We start from the raw sequence: 27,654 nt of genomic DNA on the forward strand, positions 1-27,654 counted from the left end.
GTGCACAATATTATGTCCGACGTTGTGTAAGCCTTTTAAATTCCTGCAGTCTCCTCCAAAAAAAGAAACTGTGATACCTGCTATGGAAACCACTGAGCTGCAGTACTTGGAGACAAATGCCCTACAGCTAATACAGCATGTTGCTGCTTGGCTATCTAAGGCTTCAATTGCTCCAGTTTCTTAATATTACAACAACAGGCCCATTGGTCACATTGCCTTAAGTCTGAGAGGGCACACAGAGAGTCAGGAATTTACTCATAGATTTGTTGGTGAAGGAATAGCAAAGCTCTGTTTAAGACTGTGAAGCATTTTCAGATTCCTCAGAAAAGAGTATACACAGCTCTAGTGAATTGTTGGTTGCCATCACACCATGAAACAATTAGCTTGACAGGTCACTAATTCAGATATAAAAGAGCTTTCTCTCTGGCCCACTGAAAACAAGTCTGCTGGATGGATCCACTTACCATAAGGTCAAACCCCTGGTCTCTCATTCTTTGCTTGGCAAAAGACCATCAGCAGTCTTACCAAGTCTGCTTCACCATACTTCCAAAATAGAGCACATTCAACATCTGCTGAAACATTTCTAAGTACAGACATAAGTTAAATGTTACAAAAAGAAAGATTTTTCATACTCCAGGCGGACTTCCTGGCATTCTGATCAAAACTCATTTGAATAAATACATTCTTCCTATTTAAACTTTCCCCAACTGTTTCAACTAAATCTGCTGAAATATTACATTGCCCTTTCTAAGCTGTTTTCTCTGCCCCTTACTGGCAAAATCACTGCATTCCTTCCAGAGATCAGTGAAAAATAATCTGAACACATAATCTTTTGTACTTTATTTTCAAGTAACTTAGTCATTTTTCTCAGCTAAGTACCTAACAAGAAAAAAATCATATCCATATAACTTCAAAGATCGAAGCAATTTAGTTTTGTTACTCTCAATATCTGAGATTCAGCATTTTCCCTGAAAATGTAAGCAACTGAGATTCAAGCCTCAATCTCATTTTTAAGTCCGCCAGCTCCCACTGCTCCTATTAATAAACATTTTTTCTAAGATTTCCACTTCATCCTGTCATGCTCAAATATGAAACGCTTTTGTTGACTAGGAAACAATTAAGTAGGACTATATGTTTTAGTTCTGCTACCCCTCAAAATGGCACAAAAGGTAACAACAAAAGATATCACTTCCTAAACAGGTAAAATCTACAGTAAATCCTGATATTTTCACCTGCAGATACCAGTTCCATTGACAGTGTGGTCAGATGTAGCCTCTGCAAAACAACTTTCCAAAGAGGTGGTGCCTTCAGAGCAGTGCTCTACCTGGCACAAGCTTTCATTATACAAAGACAAACTTTGTGTAAGACTGAAAAAATCTGACTCCTATTAACATACTTGCAATTATCCTAAATTTGCCTTAGGGCAACCAGAAATACCAAGCTGTAACTTCTGTTAAGCAGTCTGTAGCATCAATGTCTGCAGCTCCACCAACACAGCTCACATACTGAACAGTGGGAAAACTTATTAGTGCAGTTCAGAAATTCTTCAATGTATCACAGACATGGACAATGCAGCAGCAAGTACAAAACACCTTTATTGTTTTCACAATTTCTTGAACACTGAAAGAAGTGGTTGGTAATAAAAGCAGTGGCACTATTAAACCTATACTTTTGTCTCCCATAATTCTGACATACACCTGCACAGGCAGCTGTCTACAGTCCACTTGAAAATCATACAAAAACTACATTCTTCAGTCATAGCATCTATTCTACCTTTTCTAAATGTCTTAAAGTGGACCTTGAAACTTCGTTGAAGCACTTGAAGCTCAACCAGAACACCCAAGTGCCAAACTCAACTGACCCTGCAGATGTTTAACCAGGATCTCCAAATCCAGCTTCTCTAGAAGCTGTTTCTGAAAGCTTCCATTGTGATCCTTTAAAGAAGAAAGGTCACCAAAAGTAAGTTATAACAATTTTTAATCAGGCTATTAGATTCCAGTAGATCTGACTGAAAGTATTTTGTTATAAAGGTCACAACTGATAAGACAACGGGAAGAATCTAATTTTTCTTTTTTTGAATTATTCCACATTCTTTGTACCTCAAAGCAATGTCTTAACATATACTAAAGAACCTCAGAGCATAATTAATTATGAACTAAAAATGAAAGTCTAGCTGTCCTGTGTTATCATAGCTAAGAACTTACAAAAATATCATAAATTTTCCATTTTAAATGCCAAATTGGTCACTAATGAAATCTAGGAATATTTTATACTGATTTAATGATGATGTACATGCTTTCACTAAACCCTGCAGAATGCAACTCTGCACGGCACACATAATATGCTCCTACTAAATAGATGACATATTTTCCATTAGAAACAGCAGCAATGGAAAATGACAACTTATACAGACCCACAGAATATAATCACGACATTGTTCACTAATGCCTGCCACCACTGTTAACTCTAAACCAGAAAGTCTCAAGAGGAAGCTAGATATAGTAGCAGAAGCTGATGAACTTCCAGCTGTAAGGGGGTGGGAGAGAAAGGAAGCAGACTGATTACTTGAATAGATTTATTGTATGCACATATTCTATGCTAAAACCCTGTATCTACTTCAACATACATTTTTTTGAGTCATTTGACTGTTCACAATTCAAATACAGGAAAATGCTATCAGACTAACATGTGTTTGTTCAGCAGGAAACCCTTTCTTCAAAATGTAAAATGAGGTAGTGAAAAGCCAAAACTTCGCTAGAATTGTTGTACTATTATTTTTCCAATGTGAGAAGGACCTTTTAATGTTCTCCCATCACATTAGAAAATCATCTCCTAAGTCCGTATGAGCTCCAGAGAAAAACACAATACAGTAATAGTTACAGTGCAGTGTTCCCTCCCTTTCCAAAATGCAAGACATTATCATACTACTTTCTTCAACTTAGCTGGCAAATTTTATTCTTAAGCCACAAATATTTTCTTAATTTTCCTTATAATGTGTCATGAATACAGCCAAAACATCCTAAAGCAAATCTGTAAGCCAAGTTTCTAATTCTAGTTGCTGTATTTTAATGGTCTTTGACACTGGCAGAGTCTACATAAAACCAATTTTGCAAAATGCACTGGAAGTTGACCTGCAATTCAAGAAAACAATTAACTGAAAGATTCCTTCAGGCTCTTCACAATTCACATAAAGATCACATCCTTTAAAAATTGGGAGAAAAGAACTCTGACTACCATTCTTACTAAACAAGAACAAAATGTGGTACTGGTTATTTAATCCCTGCAAATGTAAAAAAAAAAAAAAGAAGCTAATTATTTGCATGGTATTAATTTGAAATAGTGTATGTAAAAGGACATCACAGATGTTTTTGCACTGCAATTGGTTTGTGTTAGAAGTGCTCTGCCTTCAAAGCACTTCTGCTGTAGCACTGAGAGGCTAAGTGCCAGGCTATCCCACAGCCAACAGTCCCACCGTAAATCTTCATCTTTCTTTTTTCTTTTTCCTCCAAAAAAAAAAATATTGTCAACAACCAATTAAGGCACATGGAAAGAAATGCAGAGTCCAGGTTATGTTTGAGAGAGTAATTATGTTTTAAAATTCATGTCACTGTCAGTATTGATGGATATAACTTACAGTATTTGAAGTATCTTTCAGTCAACCAGGACTTACAATTGGTATCCTATTGTTACTAAACTTCTGAAATTAGACTAGTGTAATTACAAACTGATCGAGTAATGACATTTAAATTAAAGGCTTGGAGCAACAGTAAGAGAACTCTGAAATTCAGGCAGCTATTTGATAGACTCCCTGGGCAAGTTAAGTTTGGAATGAAGATTTGGAAAGGAAGTAGGTACCTAAAAGACAGAATTGGAAGCACCAAATATATCAAAGGTAAATCAAATTCTATAGAAAAATATTAGGCTTCTCCCCTTCTTACATCCTTAGGTTCTGTAAAACAAAGATTAGCAAAACACAGCATAAGTGAAATGAGTAAACCCAAACCTGTTGCTCTAGTCCATGTTGCAGCATTACATACTGCACCAATACTGCAAAGAGAGTAAAGAGACTAAAACCTTGCACTGTGGATGGGAGAACAGCATCTTCTTCCATTAAGCAATTTGAAAGAACCGGCACCCTCCCATTTCAACTTCATTTCTGTTTAAAAAATTAACCAAAATCTCTGAGATGACTTAAAGTCTACAGCAAAATCCGAAGGCGTTTAAGTATTTCAGGATGGGATTTATGGCAGAGTTCTGAAATGGATACTCCTAGTTCCTGTTGCTTTTACTGGAATACTTTTATGGAGAGTCACTTTTTTCCCACCCTACCCTTTTCCTTTACTGAATTTCCACACAATAACTTAGATCTGACCATCACCGGACATCTGAACAACAATAAAAAAAAAATTACAGCTGGATCCTGTATTAGTCCCAGCTGCACAGGATCTTCAGAAAACAAGACAGCCAATAGGAAAACAGTAGAATTTCTTTTAGCAGCTTACCTTCAAATAAATCGGTTTTTTCATATGCTACTACAACAAACTATTTTACTACTCAGTGCAAAAGATGTTATTATTCCTATTTTTCACCTAATTTCTAAAAAAACCAAAAAATTAAATTAGAAAAAATTAAAACTTCCTTCTTCAAAAACTTTTACTACAAAATGCCAGAAAATAATCATCTCCATATGCTCTTTCAAGTCTAACATACCACAACGGATTGATCTGCCAAGTCCACCCACCCACAGGCTCTATAAACTTGAGAGCATTATTTGTATTTAATTTGGATTACCAATTTCACCTAACCTTTCCCCTTTATAACACATGTTACTTTTCCAGGCTTACTACACAGGTAGAAGATACAAAAGGAAAATAAATAAGTTTTCAGTAGAATAAGAACACTAACATAATGCATACTCTCTTTACTTTGAATATCAGTGAATTCACAGCCGAAGGACTTAAACCAGTCTCTTTTTTTATGTTTGCTCTTATCACCTAATCTTTTAAAACATTCATGTGATACTATGTCATTTTTTGGTACAAGACCAAGACTAAACTTTGAGTCTTTCCAGCTTACATTGCACAAAATGAGAGTGAAGAAAGTTGCATGTATTCTTATTTTTTAAAAAAATCACTGGGAGTGGGGAAGCTTCCGCTCAGATATTTAAAAAAGAAAGTTACTATATTTAATGCACAAAAATCCACTTCCTATAGCCAAAAAAATAATCAACTCCATATGCTCCATTCATCTATCCTTGCTAAAACATGTACAGCAAACTGAAATGTCAGCTGCCTAGAAAGGCTGATCACATATAATACACAGAATACAGGTCTAAGATTCAGCCTGAAATTCCCAGAATTCTGAGATTACAGAATTAATCAGCAATATCTACACAAAGAATACACTACTCACATGGACCTGGAATTCCAATTCCCTAAACTTTGACTAGCCTTGGCTACCAGTTTCAGCTTCCAGTTACGAAATGGTTACTCTGCAAACTGCAAATCAGGGATAGCAGCACAACTGATAAGAGATGGTGGGAACACAAGCACAGATACTCTCCCTGTCCCCAGATGAATGTTGGATGCTGCTTTAAAATGCCCCTACCACATTATATGATAATTTTAATGACTAGAAGGGTATAGTAGGTCAAAACTGAATAGCAAAAGAGTTCTGTAAAGTAACAGTTACTTTTGAGTCTATGAATATATACTTCCATAATAAGGACTACTCATTTATGCATTCACATGACAGATACTAAATGAGTTTTCCCCCATTAGTATACACCAGGTTTACAAAATACAAGACTATAGCAAGGATTATTTCAGCCTCATAAAGGCGATTGAAGGTAAACATGAAGTGCTTGTTCGGGTGGGTACTGAGCAGAACTCCCTCAGCTAAAAGAAGAGAAAAAAACATTTTAAAAATTGAACCAAAAATACGAAAAACGCAAAGGGAGAACCACAAAGCAGTAGTGAGATGCAGTGAAGTCCAGGGATCTATTCACAGATCTGCTACAATGGATCATCAGCACACAGCAGCTCCTGCCTGGAGCAGAGCCAGAGGAGCACGGCACATGCACAGGACAGGAGTCAGGTCCTTCTGGTCTCTCAGGAAAGGCTGAGCATGGTCCTGTGCAGGACCCAGCCCCTGTCCTGTATGTAGGAAGAGTTTCATGGTCACAGAATGTATTTAACTTGCAAAGTTCTTCTCCAGGAACGGAGTTTCTCCTTAACAGAGACACCATCTCTTCTTATGGCCACTGTGGTTTAACCTCAACTTCCTGGGAAAAAAAACTTTCCCCCACATTCCCTGGCTGGGCAGCTACAACAGTGGAACAAAAGCATGCAGCAGCTTTACAAATTCAAAAATTTCATTTGCAAGTGGTCAAATTTGTACTCAGAGTACATGGCCTGGTGGGAAAATTCCTCCTCGGTGCAACAGAATGACTGGGCAGGAAGTTCATTAGGACAAACTTGAGTAAGAAAGACAAAAAAGAAAAAAAAACTTACTTGGAATCTGACTGCCGAATATAAGAAACACTGCCTCAAGCAACCATAATTCCTTATTTTATAGTAACTAAAGCAACTACAAATACTCCTTTTGAGAATTCCCCTCTCTTGAAAGTAAGGCAATGGGATCTGTTTATGTCAGAATTTGACTCTACAGACAACACTGATTGTGAGCTAAACAAGGACCTTATTAAGGAACATGATATCTAGAGTACATGAAAGCAAAAATGGAACAGCAAATAGACTCTTGAATACTTGGAATTTAACAAGAAAACAGCATCAATGGTATTTTGCAATATGAATCAGATATTAAAACAAAAAATTAAAATCTGCATTCCAGAAGTTACACTAATGAGGCAGTTGTATAAAAACCTTAGAGGTGACTCATTAAGAGATTACATCTCACAGCTCCTCTTAGAGAAAACAGTGTGAGGCAGTTCCCTTACTTGCATATGCTAATTTTTTCAGCCTTTTTTGGTGCATGCATGTGTGTGAAAACAAGAGTGAGCACAAGAGACATTGGCCACATTTGTTTTCCTACCCATCAGCTCCTTCTGCCAAAGTACACCTTGTACAGCACTCAATTTCCATCTAATTTGACTGAGCAGATGATGTTCCTACAAGCTGTGTGAGAATTACCAGCTGGATAGAAGAACCACCAAAACTAATTCCCACAGTTACTGTTAGCCTCTTCCATACCCTGAGATCAGAGACTCATGGTTCCTCATTTTCACACAGCTTTTTTCTTACGACACTCAATGTATTTAATCTATAAATCAACACTGGTTTCTCCTTTTTTATTAAGGACTTACATCAAAAAATCCAACCAAGCCCTTGGGCATGATAACAAAAGCTAGATCTGAATTCAGATTCAACTTTCACAAATGGACTGATCTTAGATTCTTCTTGAAGCGTTTTCTTATGGAATTCAGAAGAATTGTTAGTAAAAATCAATAAAATCTATCCTCATTGGGACAATTTCTATTATGCTACTAAATAACAGAATCAGTTTCAATTCTTCCATATGCCTGGCATAAGATAACTATTTCTTTTTATTATAAAAAGTATTCTTCTTATTATAAACACCTGAAAATGAGGCTAATCACTAAAACCACACTAAGAAGGCCAAGCTGTTGAAAAATTAAATCAAAACACCTTCAAATCCTAGATGAGATTATGATTTAGATTTCCCAAGGTTCCAGCATGCAACACTTCCTGTTCCCTCCATAAGATCCTACTGAATTTGTTAAACACATTTTTTTCCTAGGAAATACTAGATAACTTTCGTGTTTGCCTTTCAACATGTCAGCTTTGACTGGAAAGCCTATCCACTTATATCATACCTATTTAAAAGCAGATATCAGAAATTCAATGAAATTTTGGAAGCAGCTATGTATCACTTTCCTTAAATAAAACTTCATATTAGCAAATACTGTGCTTAAAGAACCTCAGAAATTAATGAAATAAATGTGACACAGATGTTCACAAAAAAAAAAAAAAAAAAAGAGAGAACAAGAATGTTTTTACTTCATAGCAACCAAATAGGTCAAGCCATTTCCTTCTTCAGGCAAATCTCAGAGGACCACAAAACACATGGTTTTCTAGCAGATTTTGTATGTCTATCCCACTAAGAGGAAACACTGCTGTCCAAAAAAATTTGCAATACTAAGTTTTCCCATGAAATTGTTGAAATTAAAACAAGGAAGTCATAGGCAATTAAAAACCATTTGCTAGATGTTAATACAAATGACATAAATAAATAGACTCTTACTACCTGACACATACACCTTTCCTGTACAGTTTATTGCTCTAAAAGAATGCACGGTGAAGAAGTCAGAAATGCCAGCAGCACATCTGTTCACACAACTTCTCTTTTGCTTCCATAAAACAAAGTAAAACACCACATGTTCTTCACTTCCCTGGGATCCCTGCCTCACAAGTCTATTCATTGACAGGTTTTCCTAACCAATCCAGCTGCTAAGGATTTATTTTTATCCTCTGTGAATGAAGCACACGGTCATTACATTCGAGCTCCTCACTAAAATTTTCTGTACATGCTTAAGTACTTGCGAATTACAGGGAGACAAAGTGAAGTAGAAATCATTAAGTATCATATTATTTTAAAAAGAAGGAAAAATCCATATAGATTCACTCAATCACCACAAAATGCTAACCTGTGTGCTGGCTGGTCCCATGCAGAAGTCTACAGAAATTGTGATCCCATCACCAGATTAAATCTATTTGTGCATTCAAACAGGAAAATTAACATTGTATATGAGAACATAATTTATTGCTTAAGTATGTCAATACTCTTCCATTGCCCTTTCACTGCCATTTTTATTACAACTCCTCTACAGACTATTTTTTAAGAAGCAATAAATTACAACATCTCACTATTTACTTGTCAATAACCACTGAGGATGCCAGCATGTGTCCAAAGACATCAAAAAGAGGAAGTGGGTGGAAACAACATTAAGAGTTCTGTTTCAGACTCATTAAGCTTAAGACGACAATTACGCAATCTTAAGATGTTAACCAAGACAACATTTTAGCTGGGACAGATGGTACTGGATCCAGAGCACACAGAGAATGTGCTGTGAGTCACCAGTTTAAATACGATACTTCCACTCTTATTTGCAAATTTGGTTATCCAGAAACAAGATGTAGAGAGGAAGAGAGCATTAAAGCAAGTACAGGGTCCTGCAAATCTTCCCTTAAAAAGTTGGAAGTAGAAAGATAATCTTCCAAATGAAAAAGCAAGTAAGACAGGAAGAGGAGGAGAGAACAGTCAAAGGAAAAAAAAAAGGCAAGATATCAAAAAGAAAAAGATAGTAAACAGTACTAGAAGCAGCTGGCAGTACAAAGAGGAAGAGAATGTAATGAGTACAAGGGGTCAGTACAAGCATACTGTGGAAAAGACCTAGGATAAACCTCGAGGAGATACTCTGAATTCAGAGAGTGACTGCAAACAGCTTGTTCAATACTTCCAACAAGGAAGAGACCAGTGGTAGCTCAAATGTTGGCCTTGGAGTCAAAGAAGGGGTGTATAAAGGAATCAGACTAATCCATTTTTGCATTGGGAGGGAAAAGAACAGGGCAAAAGATTGCAGCAGCTAGGATGGAGCTACAGTTTAAGAGAAATATTTTAAAGCTTATCAAACCTTTATTGGACCAGGAAAAGAGAGACTCATAGGACACAAAGATGGCAAGCAGAATCACAGAATGGTTTGGGTTGAAAGGGACCTCAAAGCTCTTTTCATTCTCCCCCCCTGCCATGGGCAGGGACACCTTCCACTATCCCAGGTTGCTCCAAGTCCTGTCCAACTTGGCCTTGGACACTGCCAGGGATGAGGCAGCCACAGCTTCTCTAGGAAATCTGTGCCAGTGCCTAACCACACTCACATTGAAAAATCTCTTCCTAAAATCTAATCTAAATCCACCCTCTTTCAGTTTAAAGCCATTACCCCTCATTCTATCACCACACACCCTTGTAAAGGAAAGAAAAAGGAGGAAAGCCATTTTTTCACTTTCCCTTGAAAAAGCATTCAAAATCATAAAAAGAAAGAAGGGGAAGCAATAAATATGATGGATTCAAAAATTTGAGGTGAACTGCAGAATACATCTTGAAAATCACTGTGTAGTCTCACCTCCTGCAGCCCTTCAATTGGTGAAAGCTCTTGGAACTCCACTGATAAAATAAAAGATTGCAATATCCATTTGGTAACAGTGGCCCACAGGAAGCCCACTTTCATGTGGCTATTACAGGATTCCCAGCTGTTGTTCTGCAAAATACACTCTGTTCCTGCCTGTAAATCCTACAGCTCTCCTTCCCAGCTGCAACAGTACAGACAGATGCTGTTACAGGCACACTGCTCCCCTAAATCCACAGTGTGCTTGCATTACTGAGCATGTCACCAAATACCATTATATAACAATACATCAAGTTTGGCAACCAACCACCTCTGGGAACTCTATCAGCAAAAAATTCACATTTTCTTCCAAGTCACAGCTAAAAATATCAAACATTAGGCTAAGAAAAACTTAACAAGTTACTGCAATTAACAGCAGTTAAAAGCACATTTTCTGGTAACACCCAAAATAACTAATATGTACAACATAATTGATAATACTTTATTATGACTTTTTTTATTGCCATGATAACAGATTAAATGGCTTTGGGCTAAAAATTAAGATCCTACTGAGCTAACAGGTAATCCAAAGAAATATGAGATTAGTTTAGCATGAAGAAATATCTATTTAGCAAAAAAGAGACTTAGCATGCAGCTCTGCTAGCTGGCAAAAGAACATAAATAGACTATTTCTGTATCTGCTCTTTTTCACACCCTAGAACCAAGCTCAGTGGTCAGTCCAACACTCAGGTGCATTTTTATATTCTTGCGATTTCATCAAAGTGCTATTTAAAACTACAAGCCCTCCTCTGAGGGACTTTTGGGACAACTTAACTACTGGTACAAGTTATCCACTTTGATGAGTAGGGAGTGAAATATATTTAACGTTCTTCTGCGCTAAAACACATTTGTTCATAATAAAAGAAACTCTGAAAATAAGAAAACATGTAGAGTTAGTCCTAAATGCAAAGCAAATGTCTATAACCATAAGGACGTTTCATGGACTCTGATATCTTTAAGGTTTATCTTTGAAAGATATTTCAATGTGGAAAGAAGAGATGAGGATGCTCACGTCTAAAATATGAATATATATTTTTAATCAATTTAAAACCTCTTTTCTAAGAAAAATCTGAGTCATTTATTACATTTAACAGCCTTCACCTCTGAGTAGGTAACTGCTTTGCCCTGCAGAAGAATAGAAGTCATCCTGCTAAGTCTGGTTTGGCAGCAAATCCACTCTCCCGAGTCCTCTGTGTGACGATCTGGTGTCTTGGTGTCTGTCCTAACGAAGCAGTGTCTCCATTCTGTCCTCATCACAGACCCAACGGGCGACCTGGCACCAGCGCTGGCAAGTACAGCCAGCAGCTAACAGAGCCTGGCAACCCAACTGCTCTATCCCAGAAAAGCTTCAACATTCAGTAATAAAGCACAGAGTTTGGGAAACAATAGTGAAACCTCAATGCCATAATTAGCGCTATAATTTGGTCTATTTATCAAGTAGAAGCAGGACTTTAACCTTCTGGCATGTCTGTTTAGAGCCCTTTGTAGAGACAGCATAAAACAAACATACAGAAGCTGGTAAGTACCCAATCTTGCAGTCTTTTTCTAGAGGAATGGCACAGAATTAAACTGGGGGAACTGAAAAGCTGCTGAATGACTAGAGTCAGATTCAGAAAACAAACGGGAGCTCTATCCTGTGCCTGGAGCATTGACTGTTTCTATATTTTGACCTTTCACAGAGATCACTCACTCACTGTGTGACCACACCAAGAGCACGATTGAACACGAGGGTGTCAGCCACTGGCACCACCACCTAACTGTGAGCCTGTGAGAAAAGCCACTCAAACCACACAAGATGTGGTTTTAAACCAAGTGGGGAGAGGGAGGAGGAGAAATTTCCTGGACCACGCAAACCACAGAGATATTTTAATCAGGACACAAAAGAAAGTTGAGCCAAACACCAACTGACTCGGATCATATCACATCAATAATCCATGCACAGAGCCTCTGCTGGAATCAATGGGAGGCTTGTGTGGAAGTGGATTGTATAACATAAATGCACAGCCCTGTTTTGGGCTCACATAAAAAAAGAAAAGGAGGTACTGAGAACAATTCCCTTAATTAGCATTTCTCTTCCATCGAGTGATTCTAAAACTATAAATTTTAACTTTACACAGTTGTTTTCATTCACAGTTTTTATCAGAGGTGGTGAAACAACTGACCTCATTTGACAAATAAGAGAACTGAAGCATAGGATGCAAATCAAACTGAAGAGCAGCGCAGCAGGCAGAGCTGAACTGGGAATAGCAGCTTACCTTCTGAATCACACTTCAATGCCCTAGATATTTACATACATATCTAGTTCAAGTCTCTAATTAGGGTGACTCTGTGCAGCCCTTAAATAATTTTGCATACTTCCTAAAGTACTTGTGCACAGTGATAAGCTTGGCTGCAAGAGTTTCCCCACTCAATAATGGCAATTTTATGAGGATTTAGAATGTCCTGCAGAAGTTCAAAACACTGGGCTGCCCTGGTCAGGCTCCAAAGGGAGTCTCATCGCTCAGGTATCACAAGTCTCATTACTCAACAGCAATAAAGAGTTTTTAAAACAGGCTGTCAAATCCACACGTTTCCTGTCATTAAAGAAAAAAGGGGGAAAAAATCCCAAACAAAGTAACAACTTTCCAACTCATTAGCTAGAAATGACCTAACTAATGCTGGTGTTCCAAACCGACAGCAATACGTAAGAAAAAGCGAGACTGTGTCTCTATGCGAGAATAAAGTGCAATACTTACAAAAAGTTAGAGTAAAATGTCATATACACCAACTGCAAAACAAAGCTCCTGTCTTACTTGTCTGCAATAGTTTTACAACAAAGCTGAACATACACCATACTGTAGTTTGCCCCAAAAAAGCAATGTGTTTATTAAAGTGACATTAGTTTCACTTGCATGCCAGAGGTACAAATCTGGCTTCACATATAGAACCAGCATTTAGCAAAATACAGACACAAAATACAGTATTTGTCCTCCCATGAAAATCCAACTTTGAAATGCTTAACATCTTATGAAAGATTAATTCAGCAACATGTCCACTTTCTAGTATATATTTTGCACGTGATTGAGTATTGTATTATACAGGATTACTGCAAATAACAAGCATGTTAATTTCCCATAACTATAGATGCAAGTCCATAATACTGTGAAAATAACATATTTTGAGTTAATTGAGCTTTCTGCTCCTTACAATTACAGTGTTCAACTGCTTTGAATAATAACTTTTCAGGACTGGCTTGCTTTGTCTTTTGCTTTCCTTTTTCAGATTTTTTTTTTTTTTTAGAGTTAAGTCTATCACTGTCAAAACAAGCTGAAATGCCTGCTGAGAAATGGCCACAATTCCAGCCCACTGCTTGAAGAATTATTTTTCTGATTCATCATAGCATTATTTTTTCAAGTTGTCAAAACAAACACCACACCCTCTTGATTTCCGAGTTCTGGGTAATTATATTTAGAATTAGCAAGTACCGCGCAACTATTAATCATACAATGCTTAGCCCTCACTTTACCTATTTAGAGATCAGCCAATGCATTCAAAGGCCGCCTGTTTAGCATGGTTTAAGAGATACCCTCGTCGCTGCATTCTGCACGCCCCGGCACAGACGGTCACAGACACACTGAACACAGGGCAGGCCATGCAGTCGATCCCTCTGCCTCAGGGCAGGATCAGCCCCTGCTCAGCCACCATTATCGCTGATGATACACAAGAACTGGTTATTTCAGGCAGCAGCTTTACACACGCACTCACAAACACATTATAAATTAAAGGAGTGAAGCGTGTGGCACGTCTGCAGTGCCTTAAACTAGGGCAGCGCGCAAGCCGGTCTCCGAAAGATAAAAAAATACAAATAAAAGCTACTCCAACATGCGAGTCCGGATTTTCTAAAAGTAGTATCTGGCAAGGTTAACGCGGCTGCCTTTGGAAACAGTTCACCTTGTTTAAACTGGCTCAACCACCCCGTGATTATCACCGAGCCTCCATTAAGATGACACACACAAACAGAGCCCTCGCAGAGCTTAATTACTCTTTTCTGTGCTCCTGCACCGCCAGACGCCTACTTTTTTATATTTTGCCCCTTCCCCTCTCGCAGCAGAGGAGCAGCTGCAGCAGGGAGCACCGGGCTGTCAAGGCGGCGGGGCCGGGACCCGCCTGCCCTGCCTTGCCCTGCCGCCCCCGGGAGCTCCCGGACCCGCCGCGCCCCCGCCAGACCTGCCCGGCCGCGGGACACAGAGCCCCCTTTGTGGCCCGGCCCCCGCCCGCCCACCCGGGCACTGCTCGGTAGCGCCGATACAACGGCTCGGCTCGGGGGAGCCGGGCAGGACGGGGCAGCACGGGCAGGGGCCGCGGCCGCAGCAGCTCTCAGGAGCTCCTGCCGCCCGCAGTGCCGGCTGAGGGGCCGCGTCCCCCCGCACGAACCCCGCACTCACCGCCGCCACCTCCGCCACCCTCTTCGTCCATGTTGGGACCGCGGGCAGAGCGCTCCGCGGCGGCCGCGGCTCAGGGAGGCCCGGGGCTCCTTCCACTCGCTCGGCGCCTCGCGGCCGCTCCTGCTTCTTCTCTTTCTCCTTCTTCTCGTCTTCTTCCTTCTCCGCTGCTGCTACTACCGCCGCCGCTCCTACGCTCCACAACCCCGTCCCTCCCAGCCCAACCCAACCTCAGCCCCGGCAGCCACCACCGCCTCGGCCCAGCCGCCCGCCCCTCTCATGTGACCCGCGGAGGGGAGGCGGCCCCGCCCGGCCCCTCCGCCGCCACCCCCGCGCCGCAGGGTCGCGGCCGGCGCTGCTCTGCTCGTCTCTCCCAGTGCCCCGGCCGAGCCCTGCTGCGGAGCGGAGCCTCCTTCCCTCCCTCCCTCCCGCCTGCCCTTTGCCGGTGTTCCCTCCCCGGCAGGTCCCTCACGGCGCGGCCCCGCAGCGCCGAGGCCCCTAAAGAGACTTGTCCGGAGGCTGTCGGGGGTCGCCCGGGCGGTCGGGAGCGAGAGGAGCCTGGGCCGAGTCACTTGGGCTGGGGTCGTGTTTTGGGGTCTGCAGGAGCCAGAAAATGTCTCCGGAGCCCCTGACTCTTTGTGGAGGTCTGAAGGCTCCTGTGGGGATTATAAAGGGAAGCGGGGGAGAGCGGGAGGAGACTGAAAGGTGAGGGCTGAGCTGGCCTGAAGCAGCGTAGTGCAGGGGGACGAGGTGAGTTGAAGTCTCTGGAAAAGAGCCCGAGACATTTGACGTTTCTGTATGTTTTCTGCTGGTTCTTGCTTCCTCCTTGTTTTTGGGTCCGGTGCTGGGTGCCCCCCTTGCCACAAGGGCCATGGAGAGCCTGGTGTAGAAATGGGACTGCGCCTCATGGGCTGTGCAGGGGTTGGTGTTGGTGGGCATCGTCTGTGTGGATAACAAAAAGGATTCTCCTGCTTACTGCCCTAGGAGCCAGAGCATCTGTGGGACTTGTTTAGTCTTCTGTAAAGATCTTCAATGAGTTACCTACCATGAGAGTCGGGATATCAACAGCCACCAAAGTCTGTAAAGGTAAGCAGAAGTGTTCTAGCGCACATCCCCCTTCCTTCCTTCCTTCCTTCCTTCCTTCCTTCCTTCCTTCCTTCCTTCCTTCCTTCCTTCCTTCCTTCCTTCCTTCCTTCCTTCCTTCCTTCCTTCCTTCCTTTGCACCGCCCCTTATTATTTTTTAAAAACCGTTCGTGTCAAAATTTTACTCAGAAAGGAAGCAGTGGGAGGAAAGGGTCAGCCAACAGGAAAATATCGAGTTTTTCATTTTCCTTTTGTAGGTTGGCATGGGACAGAAAACCGTCTAGGAAGCTGTGTCAGGAGCACTCACCTCTTGACACTGCTGTTAATAGGTGGTTATTACAGCCCATTTTGCTGAGAGCTGAGGTTTGGCTCTGACAGCTGCTCTGGTGATAAAGTGTTTTACCTCATCTGAAAATCATAAACCTTTAAAATACTCCTCTTTGTCTTTCATATTTGAAATTAAATATTGTTACAAGTTTAGTAAGCTAGTTATAAATGGATATGATTACATAAAACAGAAGCATCACCTTGGTAAGAGATTTATTTTGAAATTATGTCTGTAAAGTGCCATTACAGGATGGTTTAAAATAAGTCTTAATGCAAGATGAACTGACAGTGGGCTCTGAATATTTTTGCACACTGAGCTAACTGTTCATTTACATTAGTGGGGAATAGGATTCATGAGAAAAATTCTAATTTTATAATCAATCACAGATTTTTGGTTTCATTTCATTGCATGAATGCATTCATAGCATTCATGTTGTTTTACACCTTGTATAAAGTGTATGCTTTTATGTTCTTGTTTCTGTTTGTCAGCCTTCCTTCCTTCCTTCCTTCCTTCCTTCCTTCCTTCCTTCCTTCCTTCCTTCCTTCCTTCCTTCCTTCCTTCCTTCCTTCCTTCCTTCCTTCCTTCCTTCCTTCCTTCCTTCCTTCCTTCCTTCCTTCCTTCCTTCCTTCCTTCCTTCCTTCCTTCCTTCCTTCCTTCCTTCCTTCCTCTCCTGTTACAAGGAAAATTCTAATCTAAAATAAAAAAGCCTAATCACGAATTCTTATGGCAGGGGAGACTGAAGTGTGGAGAACAGTCCTCCTCCCACCCATTCAGTGCAGAATTCCTGTGGACTTCATGGAAGCAATAATAGTTTTAAAACTCTCCAAATTAATAGCAAAGAGAAAAATTATTTTGTGATGCAAGGAAGATATGAAAAATGTCTGTCCTAGTTCAAGTCACCAGTTGTGATATTTTATAGAAACTTCTTGGTGAAATCCAATTTGAATCTCATGAGATATGGAAAAGGTTCTTTATTATACCTTCATTATTAACTTGAATAGGGAAATTTTCAGTATTTTGCTGAATATATAGCTTACTGTGTTGAAACTCTGGAATATATATCACTTAATACTCTCTCAGGAAGAATCTATTCTTTCCAGTCCTGCTTTAGTAGAATGACTTATTAATGATACATAGTATAAAAGAGTACTAAAATTATAGTGTTCTCTCCAACACCATGTGTCTTTGACAGAATGGCAGATATTCCTTCACACGTTTTTGTTCATGCTCTGTGGATCATACTTTTGCATGGGCCTGATCCTGCAAGTGTTGTAAGCATAAAACTGCTAATTCTGTGTAGAAGGTGCTTTAGTGGACAGAGCTGTTCAATCTGTAGGTGAGAGGTGTCACAGAAATTTCTAAAATCAAACCTTTCACCCTGTTGCCTCATTTTCCTGTGTATAAAGTAAAGCTCATGTCTGGCTGTAACCCAAAGTAGGTCAGGAGTAGATTTCTTGAGAATGTGTAAAATCAAGTAAAGAATTACAGTCACAGTTCTACATCACAGCTATAGCAGTTGTACCATAGCAGAACTCCTCCCTGGTTTTTGGCAATTCAGCAGTACCAACACTACTATCATTGAACATAGGGTAGTTCCTTACCAACAAAGATGCCAGGAAGCAGCACAGGCTACAATCTCAGAAGATTCCAAGACAAACTCCAATAAATTATTTCCTGCTCACGTGAATAATTTTGTCACATCTACTTTGTTTTCTGGAATTTTGATCATTCTTCTGTTTTGAAGTACATATGAATTTTAATTTTTCCTTCATATTATTGAGACTTTCAATCAACAGTTTTCTCAGGATTGCTTGATTTATTTTTTTTTACTTCTTGCAGTATCTTTTATAGTCTTAGGTCTATTTTTACCACCGGTCTGTTTTGCCAGTTTCATATCCACAAGTCTAACCTTCTGTGTTGGAAGAACTTCGTAGTCTGTCATTCATGTAAATAATAGTCTAATAGCAGGTCTGTTGAAATTATTTTTAGTGGAAAATTGGGCATTCTCCAAAACCTGCTGTTGGCAGGGTTGATTCCTCAATGATAAATGTGGTTACTTGCTGAATTTTCAGGTAATATACTTTGTCTTTTTATTTTTTTGTCCCTTTTTGGATAGTTCAGTAACTGTTCTGATTCAGTTTCCATTAAGAAGTAATTTATCATGTAATTTTTCATTTTAAGGGCTGAGGAGCACATCTGTTATGGCATTTGTCCCTATACAGAGAATCAGTGAAGACAACTGAAACCCTTACATCACATTTTTGTGGTCTATAAAGCTCATTAAGTATTAAGCCATTTCTGTGGGTTTCAGTTTGAACCAGATTCCAAGAGCAGTGAATGAAAATAAAAAATTTTACGATTATAGATTTGGTAAAGTTTTTATTTCTGATCAAAAGGATAAGCTATGAGGATGTTCATACATGGATAGTAGCATTGTATTCAAGTATAAGAAATAAAATTCTGGATTTTCTCAATTCAGAAAGAAATAAAGTAACAGTTGGGCCATCAGACTGGATGTCAGTATCAGCCACAGGGACATGGAATAATGCTCCTTAGTGTTGGAAGGCTTTGAAATCTTACTTGAGGAGGTAGTTACCTCCACACAGGTATTCCTGTTTCTTGTGTAGGCAAGTGTCCTGGTTTAGGGCAAATTTGGGAGTAAACCTCTCAATGGGGTCCCTCTAGAAAACAGAATTAAGCAGCCTCTTTCCCATCTGGTTCAGGAAAAGATTTCTTCAGAGAGAAGTGAAAAAAACCCTGCTTATTTAACAGGCAAAACACTCCCCAGAACAAAAATGAACAGTACTAAGCAACACAACCTCTCACGACTCTGAAGAGATGACAAATTCCAGAGAGTCCCTGTCGTGGGTTGTAGCCCAGCTCACTCAGTCTGTTCTCAGTCCCTCCAGCACTGGGAATTTTGTGGGCCAGGCCAGGCCTGGTGTGCCACAGGTGTGAGCTCTCATGCTCCTCTGGATCCCCAGTGCAGAGCCGATTTGAACAATTCCAAGAAAAAGGAAAAAAAATCCACAGTCCAGGGAACTTCTCTGCCTCAGCTAGCTAAAAACGAACTAACTAAAAAGCAAAGGAGAACTCTCTGCTGCTGTCCACTACAGACAGTAATACTGTGTGAGAAGGATGTGGGGGAGCAAGTGCAGTCTCTGATAACAAACTCTGTGCTTCTTCTCTCCCCCTTCACTCTCAGAACCAGTTGTAAAGCTGCAGAACTTAATATCCAGCATAAACAGAAGAGGCAACTGAGGATACAAACATCATATAGACACCCTAGGACAGCAAAGCATCACTAATTTGCAAGTCTGGCTTAGTGTGATTTCTGTTAGATTTGGTAAGATGGATAGGTACCCTGAAGGGAGACAGTTAATCTTAGAGACATGAACATGTTGTGCAGTGTTTCATAATCTAGAATTGATGGGTTCATTTTCCAACTTGCTCACATAGATGCTCTAACATTTTTAGAAAAATGGTGGAAGCATTACATTTCCTAAAACAACATCTTGTTGATAGAATCACTGTCATTGATACCTAGCCATTGAATTAAAGAATACTTTTGTTTCAAATCTAGACAAACAGGTTTTATTTTTTAAGAAGTATTGCTTAATAGTTTCCATGCACGAAAGTCTTAGTCCATTAGCATGTCATTTTCTCCCCTATTTAAAAAATTTTTTTATTTATCAGTACTTGAATAATCTGGTATTCTTAAACCCCTCAGGCAAACTCTTTGACTTCCTCTGCTTGGCAGATGGGTTTTAGCCATGTATTGTTTCTTAAAATGTTTATGTTGTCACACTTATCATATTTTTCTCAGCTGGAAAAACATTTTTGTAGAAAATCCTGTTTGCTGGTTGTCTCAACCATTTCAAAAGTGCTTGTACCTTTCACTTAGGCCAAAAAAATTTACATGCAGGTATTTTATGTTGCTTTGGGGAACATCAAAGCTAAGCTTAGCAAGTCAAACATCTTTTATGAATGGTGCTTTTTTGTATGGATAGGAAGCTAGTTCCATTAAAATAGTCAAAACCTCCAAGAATAAAGATACTTCTCTTCTAGGAATTTTGCAGGGATTTCTCTCAGATTAACTTTGAAATCATATCCTGAACTTTATTTGCAATTAAATTCCTATTCTTAACACATTTCAGGGTTTGTGGTTTTTTAAGACTTCTAAATGAGCTTTATCTACTCCTAGCATCAAATATGACTGGTTTTTAGAAGGCAGTGCTTGTTTCCATTGTGTAACACCGATAGGGCCACTTGTGAGTCATTGAGGAAAAAACACAAGAATGTCCCAGTGAGGAAAACAAAATGCATCAAAAATTGCTGAGGTTCACTGTGGAAGTCAGGTTGCCTGAAGGCATCGACTTGAGATTGTGGGCATCTGGTCTATAGTTAACCTAACTGATGTTAAGTTAGGGTGAGCATGATTCAAAGCAGCTTTGACTCCTGGGAAATTATATGGTGATAGCTCTGTTCATATAAGGTTGTGTTTCTAGAAGGTTCCCCAGTTCTTCCCCCTGATTGGTTTCATTTGGTGTAGTGTTTTACATATTCCTAATCATTTTTCCCCATTGGACCATCAGACTCTGCCCCAGCCTATCTTTGATATGCTCTGTATCCACCCTGGAGTTTGCTTTTTGGAGCACTCCTGTACTGCTGTTGGGATTGTCCTGTTTGTTATTTTTGTCATTAAACCCTTTTGGTTTTTGAGTTATTCCATCAAGCCCATCCTTTTAACATTCCCCTCGGCTGACGTGGTCCCGAGGTGGTGGCAGGTCAGACCTCCACAAGCCTTGGGACCAGCAGTCCACCACCTCTGTAATGCTTCTGATCTGAAATACACTTTGCATTAGAACTCGTTCTACCTGTATTAATTATGCACAGTACTAGACACAAGCAGGATGCTTTCTAGCCTGAAAGCTGGGCCTAAAATAACAGAAAAAATGGTCTTGGATTCAAAGAATATGGGCTGAAACAGATCATGAATGGAATTTTGCATGAAGCTTGAGAGAGTTTTTCTATCTCAGGAAAGTGAAAGAACTTGATGTAAATTAACCCTCAAAGGAATATGTGCTGATTAAGGCCAGACTGTTCCCACCCTGAGAAGTAGCCACAGTCTGAATTCCCCTCTGCTGCCTAACTCTGGCTTGGCATGGTTAGATGTAATCTCACATACCTCTCTCCAGTCTCACCGAGGCCTGGGAATTTAAAATTCCTAATTCATCCTACAGTGGGAGCTGCAGCATGCAAACCGTGCATGAGTCCTGCTCTGGCTGCATGCACATGGCAGCAGCTGATGGATGGGAGCCCCCACGGTTCCTTCTCCCTGCCTGAGAAGCCTCCTCAGCCAGGTCCCAGTGTCCCAGGGTTGGCATCCCCTGGCACAGGTGGCAGCCAAGTGACAAGCTGTACATGCTCGTGACACACAGTGCTGGAAGTGTCACACCAGGTGCTCTTGTTGATTCACCAGTGAGTGAAATGCAATGGCACATCTCTACATGAGCTGGCTCAGATCTTGCTGCTGGCTTGTCAGCAGTGCACAAATCTGGGTTTAATAAATATGGAACCATAAATTCAGACAGGAGCAGGAACTGGCAACTAATGATTTTGACTTCTTGTGGCCTCTGAGCTGTTTGTGCAGCTGTTTGTGAAGCCACGCTGTACATCAAACCACTCAAACCAGATTTTTAAAGTTCTGTTTAGTCTAATCATTTTTAACCAGAATTGCTCCATTGCTTTAATTCATGCTCTGGACCCACAGACAGTTGCATTGGCACAATTGCAGCACTGGTAGACTGTGACACACAGATGGTGTGGAAAGAAGGAAGGGAAGGCTGCTGGATTGTAAGTTTGTCTGTGGGGACAATATCCCTGCACAATTATAACCTTACTCTGAACCACAGACTCTATTAATTTCACTTTCTCATCCCTCCTGCTCAGCCTAGGTCAAACTGAGCCTAGACTCAGGCTTACATGCTTGTTACATCTCCTCTGTGCAGTCCTAGATCATCTATTGGTAATAAATGGATGAAGATTAAATATGACCATGTAATTGCATTTCTCTCAAGGTTAGTGAGCTATGAGTTACAGTCTTTAGACCAAGCTTTTTCCTGGCTTTTTACTGGCAGCAGGAAGACAGATGATATCAACTCTAACATAAAACCATCAGGAGGAAAACCACTCACCAGTCCTTGTTTTTAAGGGTGTTGGGTTTTAAATAACTTTGTACTGCCAGGTTGAATTTGTACAAATTTCATGCCACATTGCTGTCCAAAAATTAAATTTATTGCATGATGAAATTGCAGTTATATACTGCTGAGAGTAGGCTTTCACTTTCTCTCATAGGTTATTTTTGAATATACCTGTTGAGTCTAGGGTAAAGGGGATGATTCTTTGTTAAAAGGTGATGTGTAATATTTAAAATTCTTATGGTCTCTAGTCAAGAAAGGTCCCCGTTTATTACAGCTGTTGCAGTGAGAAATAAACACATGGGTCTTAGGCAGAAAACATAACTTAAATCCTTACCCTCTCATAGTTATATGTACTGTTTTATACCTTTCATATCCTCAGAGATGTAAGAATTATTCCATATACATCTATACCAAATAGAAAGTTTTGACATTTTCTTACCATTATTGAAGTGTACTTTCAATTTAAAAAGCAGATTCACACCTTAATTGTCTTTCCCCTGCTGTATTTCTCTTTATAGTCTTAAAGAAAAACTGTCTCTAGGCACAAGAAGATGTTAAGCAAGGAAAAGTCAAAGTTAAAACTTGGCAAGAGCTAAAACAAATAATTTTTCCAAGGAAATGGAGGAGACAGGTCAAATTAATTCCTTATGTAACTCCATTTACCTCAGTACAGTTACAGGAAGGATGAATTTGGTACCTTATACCTCTGTGGTCAGAAAAAGATTTCTGTGATCTCAGTCAGCACAGTATAAAATAATAATTCTTAGGAAACAGAATTGTAATTTAAGTCTGGTAGAACTGCCCTTGTTATTTTTACTCTATTAATATAATTGTAAAAGAACAATAGGTCTGCAGAACAAGAAAAAAAGGTCTTCATAAAAAGATTAGTACATGATGATTTGTAGCTTACAGCCTTGGTAACATTTTTTTGTGGGAAAGAGGAATTCATGACAGGCTGCTGAAATGGGCAGGGACAGCAGAGACAGCTTCTCCTTCTTGTAGATTCCAGAAGCTTTTCTCCAGTTTGCTGCATTGCAACTTCATTTTTTTCCCCTCAATCTCATCCTTCTCCTAATTCACCCCAATTCAAATTCTCCTTTCCCTCAAGATTGTTGGGGTTCCACAGTGTGTGCAGGGGTCTTTGTGGCTTCTCTTTACTGATGAGTTTTTTAGATTTTTCTCCTCGGGCAGGAATATTCAGCCCCTTGGGACAGATAAAGGAGAGATGTTTGGCCTCCACAACAATTTCTTTTTAGATTTTAAATTTCAATATGCTTAAATTTGAGATGCTTTAAAATAATGCAAATTCACTGTGAGAGCCCAGCCTACACGTGCCAATCTATAGTACTAAAGTGTAGCTGTACCCAGAGATTATTTCCATTTTAAAACCTTATTATGAAACATCATCCTTGCCTCTCCACCCCACTGCCAAATTCAGGAAATACTTTTGATATCAGTTTTAAGATCTTTTAATACTGTAACATTAAAGCATTCATACAGTGTATTAGTGCAATGAAATTTAAGTCAATAGTCTGTCTTTTTTATCCTTACCAACTCGCAACTCTCAGGTTTAATACAGAGGAAAGTGTCTGTGTATACAAGCATATAAAAGATGTGAAAATACAAAGGCATTTATTGAAAACAGACAAAACCAGGAAGATGATAAAATAGCAGAAGGAAGTGGCCTCACATATAAAAACTTTTGCTTTGTATAGCAGAATTTATCACTAAAAGCTCCGGCTGGCAGATTGCCATGCTTTGGACTAAACAAGGAATGTAACATTCAAAAAATTTGACTTAGTGTACAAAACACAATAGAAACAATAATGTCCTACAAAGTAATTAAACATTTTTTGTTTACTTTTAATGTGGATCTTTAAAAGTTTCGTTATATTTTCAAATAGCAGAAATCTCATTTGCACAGATGGAAGCTCTCTTAAGGATGTCTGCATCAATCAGGTGTGATATTCAGCAGGATATAAGAAATTCCCAAATATCCAAAATTAAACAATTATGGTGGAGCTATATTTTGAAAGCAAATAATTTTATTTCAAAATCGTGGAACCATTAAAGCATATTTTATAATAAGTTACTTCACTGCAGTTTTAATGCACAAAGCTGCTCGAGTAAATGTGGACTGCTCAATGTTTTCACACTGGATAAAGAGTACATTTTTTAAATAGACTATGTTCTCCAATTCTTTTTAAGTTTGTGGGGGAAAATTTGAAAGCATTAGGGAATAACAGTACAGTTATGCCTGAAAGACTTTGACATCACAGCCTTTGAAATCTGCTGTTGATGGAGGACACTTGGAAAGCAGGAGAATCTGGGATACTTAGTTCAGTTATTGTACAGCTGAGAACAAATGAATTCTGTTCTGCAGGAATGTTCTTCCCTGGCTTGCTAAGGCCTGCATTCTGGTGCTCCTGCTGGAAGTGGTATCCAGCAGGACATGGATAATGAGCACAGGTAAATTCTCATGACTAACAAAATCCTGCCCTTGCTCTTTATTCTGAAAGGCTTTTCCAGAGCTTAGCAGTTAAGAAAGACTCCAAACCTGAAAAACAAGATGGCAGGTAACTACAATTAAAACAAACAGATAATTTTTTCAACATCATAATCACATTTGCAAGATAAATACACTGCCAAGTACTAGTTATGTTCTTAAATATTGTCTCATTCACAGTTAAAACCTTGTCATCTTGTTGACAAGAGTGATTATCTCCTCCATACATTAAATCATTCCATGGAGTATTTTTATGTGTTTCTTATATTTGAATCTCCAGTGTCCTGATTGTTTCTGTGGAATTTCCATATTTACTCTCAACAAAGTACAGTTGCCTGGCAGTTCTTTTCCTAGCTGCTGCTTTTTGTTGAAATGGTTTGGACTTCCTGTACACAATTTGTACAAAGTTTTCCCTTCTATACATGTCATTTTAATTTTGTTTTAGTAAAGTTGGAATATTCTGATACGAGTTAAAAAGAGATAAGTTCTTCATATTCTTCAGCTAAAATAATGAAATGCTGCCTTGAACCTATTAGAAATAATGTTATTTTTATTAGATTATGAAACTTCTAATACAGATAAATCAGTATTCTTGGAAATCTAAAGTGCTAATCAATAAAAGGTGTTCCTCCAGAATGCTGACCATAGGCAACAGCAATGAGTAAAGCAATATCTTTATCACAGTGGGATTTTGGAAGATCTGTATTAACTCCAGAATAACACAACAGCAAAGAAAAGTGTGCTTCTACCATGCTTCATGCAGCAGCTATGGCTACACACTTGGGGTGTGTTTCCATTCTTTCTGCTGCACTTTTAATCATTTATGGAAAGTACTTAAGCAGAAATTTGTCCTTGATCTAAATAAGCAGATATTAATGCATGTGTATGTTTATATATGTGTTTATATGTAGTTATTACATGCAGTCAGGAAAGCTACAATTTCATATTTTATGTTAATGAAATGGTCTTTTATCTCTAGATCACAATATCAGAGGTGTGCTGGGAGCATGGTGAGCAAAAGATTCCCTGAGTGCTGCTGCAAAGCTGGTTGGACATTCTGCCTTGGTTCCAGGCTGGTATTGAACAGAGGTTTGTCCACTGATATTCCAGCAGTCACTTGGATAACGGGAACTCGTTCATTTCCTTATAGAGCCCCTTAGTACCAGTTTAAACACAAACTCCACCTTTGAGTTTGGAGTCTGCCTCATTAAAACAATGTTTCCTCCCCTTCTGCTAACAATCAACAATTGTTTAACACTTCTGTAGTACTTCTTTACCATGATAACAACAGCAAATTTTTGAGATGCCATTTAACATTCTTCCTGATTAATTGAATTTACTCTTGATGGGGCTGTCTCCTGTTCTAAGTGGAAATTGCAAGAAGACACTATTACTGCTCTGCCAGTAAATGTGTCAGACATAACACTGTTTAGAATAACTGGGCAAAATAACTGTGGATTCTTCCTTACAGTGATAAGAAATAATATAAAGTAACAGTGTTTGTCAGATTAATTTGAAAAAATAATTTTTTGTTATTTAAACTGTGATAAGAAAACGTGCTCTGAAAATATACCCATTTCTTCTAATAGCCTAATTTCTTTTAAGTACTTTCTAATTAATTTTGGTGTGACTTCATTAAGTTGTCATTTCAAGAAGATACTCCAATATATTTTCTTGATCAATAGTAGTAGATAAAAATATTAAAATTATGTTTAACTACAACATCAAGCAAAGTAATACAAAACCCAGCGTATCATAAATGAACAATGTGTAGCTGAGAAATGAAAAAATTAGAATTTAATACTCCAGGAAATAAAAAAGTCACACATCCTTTTCATAAAAAACTTTAATAACCTTGTTAACCATTACTTTGAGCAGTCCATGTGAGAATGTCTAAGATTAAAAAGCAGTAGTGAGTTTAAAGCTATGTTAAAAAGTCCTGTCAAAAGCTGTTACCAATTTAATCATTCAAACAAAGTAGCAAATTTTACCATTTTATAAACTGGAATTCTGAGGAGATTTATCTTAGAAGAGCAATAACTTCAGACATGATGTATTATATACATATATACGTGTGTATATATACACACATAGATGTACACTTAAAGATGGCTGTTCTATGGAGAGTACAGTATTTGGAATGTATGCAATGAATTTCAAGGCCCTTCAGGAACATGATATTGTCTCAATTTGAATGGCTGGGAAGTTTCACATTGACTCTGCTGTGCACTTTTAACTGAGGCTAAATTTAATGATGTTCCCATAAATCACCAAGTCCAGGCATTGTAGCTCAGCTCACACAGGCAGATCCTCAGTTCCAGAGCTCTGATTAAATCAACAGGGCTAGACATCAGTACTGATCTTGTGTGATTGGATTACAGGCTTGGAGCTGTCGTTTGTCCTACTGAAACCACTCTAAGGTACTTAAACAGAAAAATCCTACTATCAGATTTCTTTTCTTATTGATTACACTTTCTGAAATGCAAAAAAAATAGAAAGCAAAACAACAACAACAAAAAATCCCAACCTTGCTTTCTCCACGTAGCATTATGATAAGGTGCATGTAGGGGTGGAAGGACAACAGAAATACCTCAAGTGGAATACTAGTAAAAGTGTGATTTTCTTTTTCCACAAAAAGTTGTAAAATATTTTTGCTTTTTTTATTTCCTCTTAGCTCATGTCCAGTCCTTATTAACCCCACCCTCCCTGTGTGATCTGAACTACTTGACAATTTCTGTTATAAAGGAAAATCATGTCTAGGTTGCTTCCTGTCTCAAGTTTAAATTCATATTTCTCATCCCATGTTTCTGGCAAAATACCCTATCAAATTAAACCAAGAATACATTCAAAACACTTTTTTTTTAGTTGGTTGGTCTTTCTGTTTTTTTCTCCATGAGTTTATTCCTTGCCTC

The 27,654-nt window shown here is 39.1% G+C and overlaps 1 protein-coding gene and 1 long non-coding RNA gene across 3 annotated transcripts in view; one reads left to right on the plus strand and one right to left on the minus strand.

The window, feature by feature from the left end:
* Positions 1 to 14,838, minus strand: part of CYTH3 (cytohesin 3) — a 48,360-nt gene extending 33,522 nt beyond the window's left edge. Inside the window, exon 1 of one of the 2 annotated variants that reach the window (XM_088174370.1) lies at positions 14,626 to 14,835. In XM_088174370.1, the coding sequence (XP_088030496.1) occupies positions 14,626 to 14,656 (31 nt within the window). In that variant the 5' untranslated portion in view covers positions 14,657 to 14,835. Of the gene's footprint in view, positions 1 to 14,625 lie in introns of both variants that reach the window. The other variant, XM_088174371.1, reaches the window with a different exon arrangement.
* A 107-nt stretch (positions 14,839 to 14,945) lies between these two features.
* LOC148221894 (uncharacterized) lies at positions 14,946 to 27,598 on the plus strand. The gene is made up of 3 exons (XR_015807218.1): positions 14,946 to 15,372; positions 15,607 to 15,708; positions 25,722 to 27,598. It is a non-coding gene; the product is annotated as an uncharacterized LOC148221894 (long non-coding RNA).
* Positions 27,599 to 27,654: the final 56 nt, after the last annotated feature.

This window comes from Sturnus vulgaris, chromosome 16 (assembly GCF_052056855.1).
Source record: "Sturnus vulgaris isolate bStuVul1 chromosome 16, bStuVul1.hap1, whole genome shotgun sequence".
In the NCBI taxonomy this organism is placed as follows: domain Eukaryota; kingdom Metazoa; phylum Chordata; class Aves; order Passeriformes; family Sturnidae; genus Sturnus; species Sturnus vulgaris.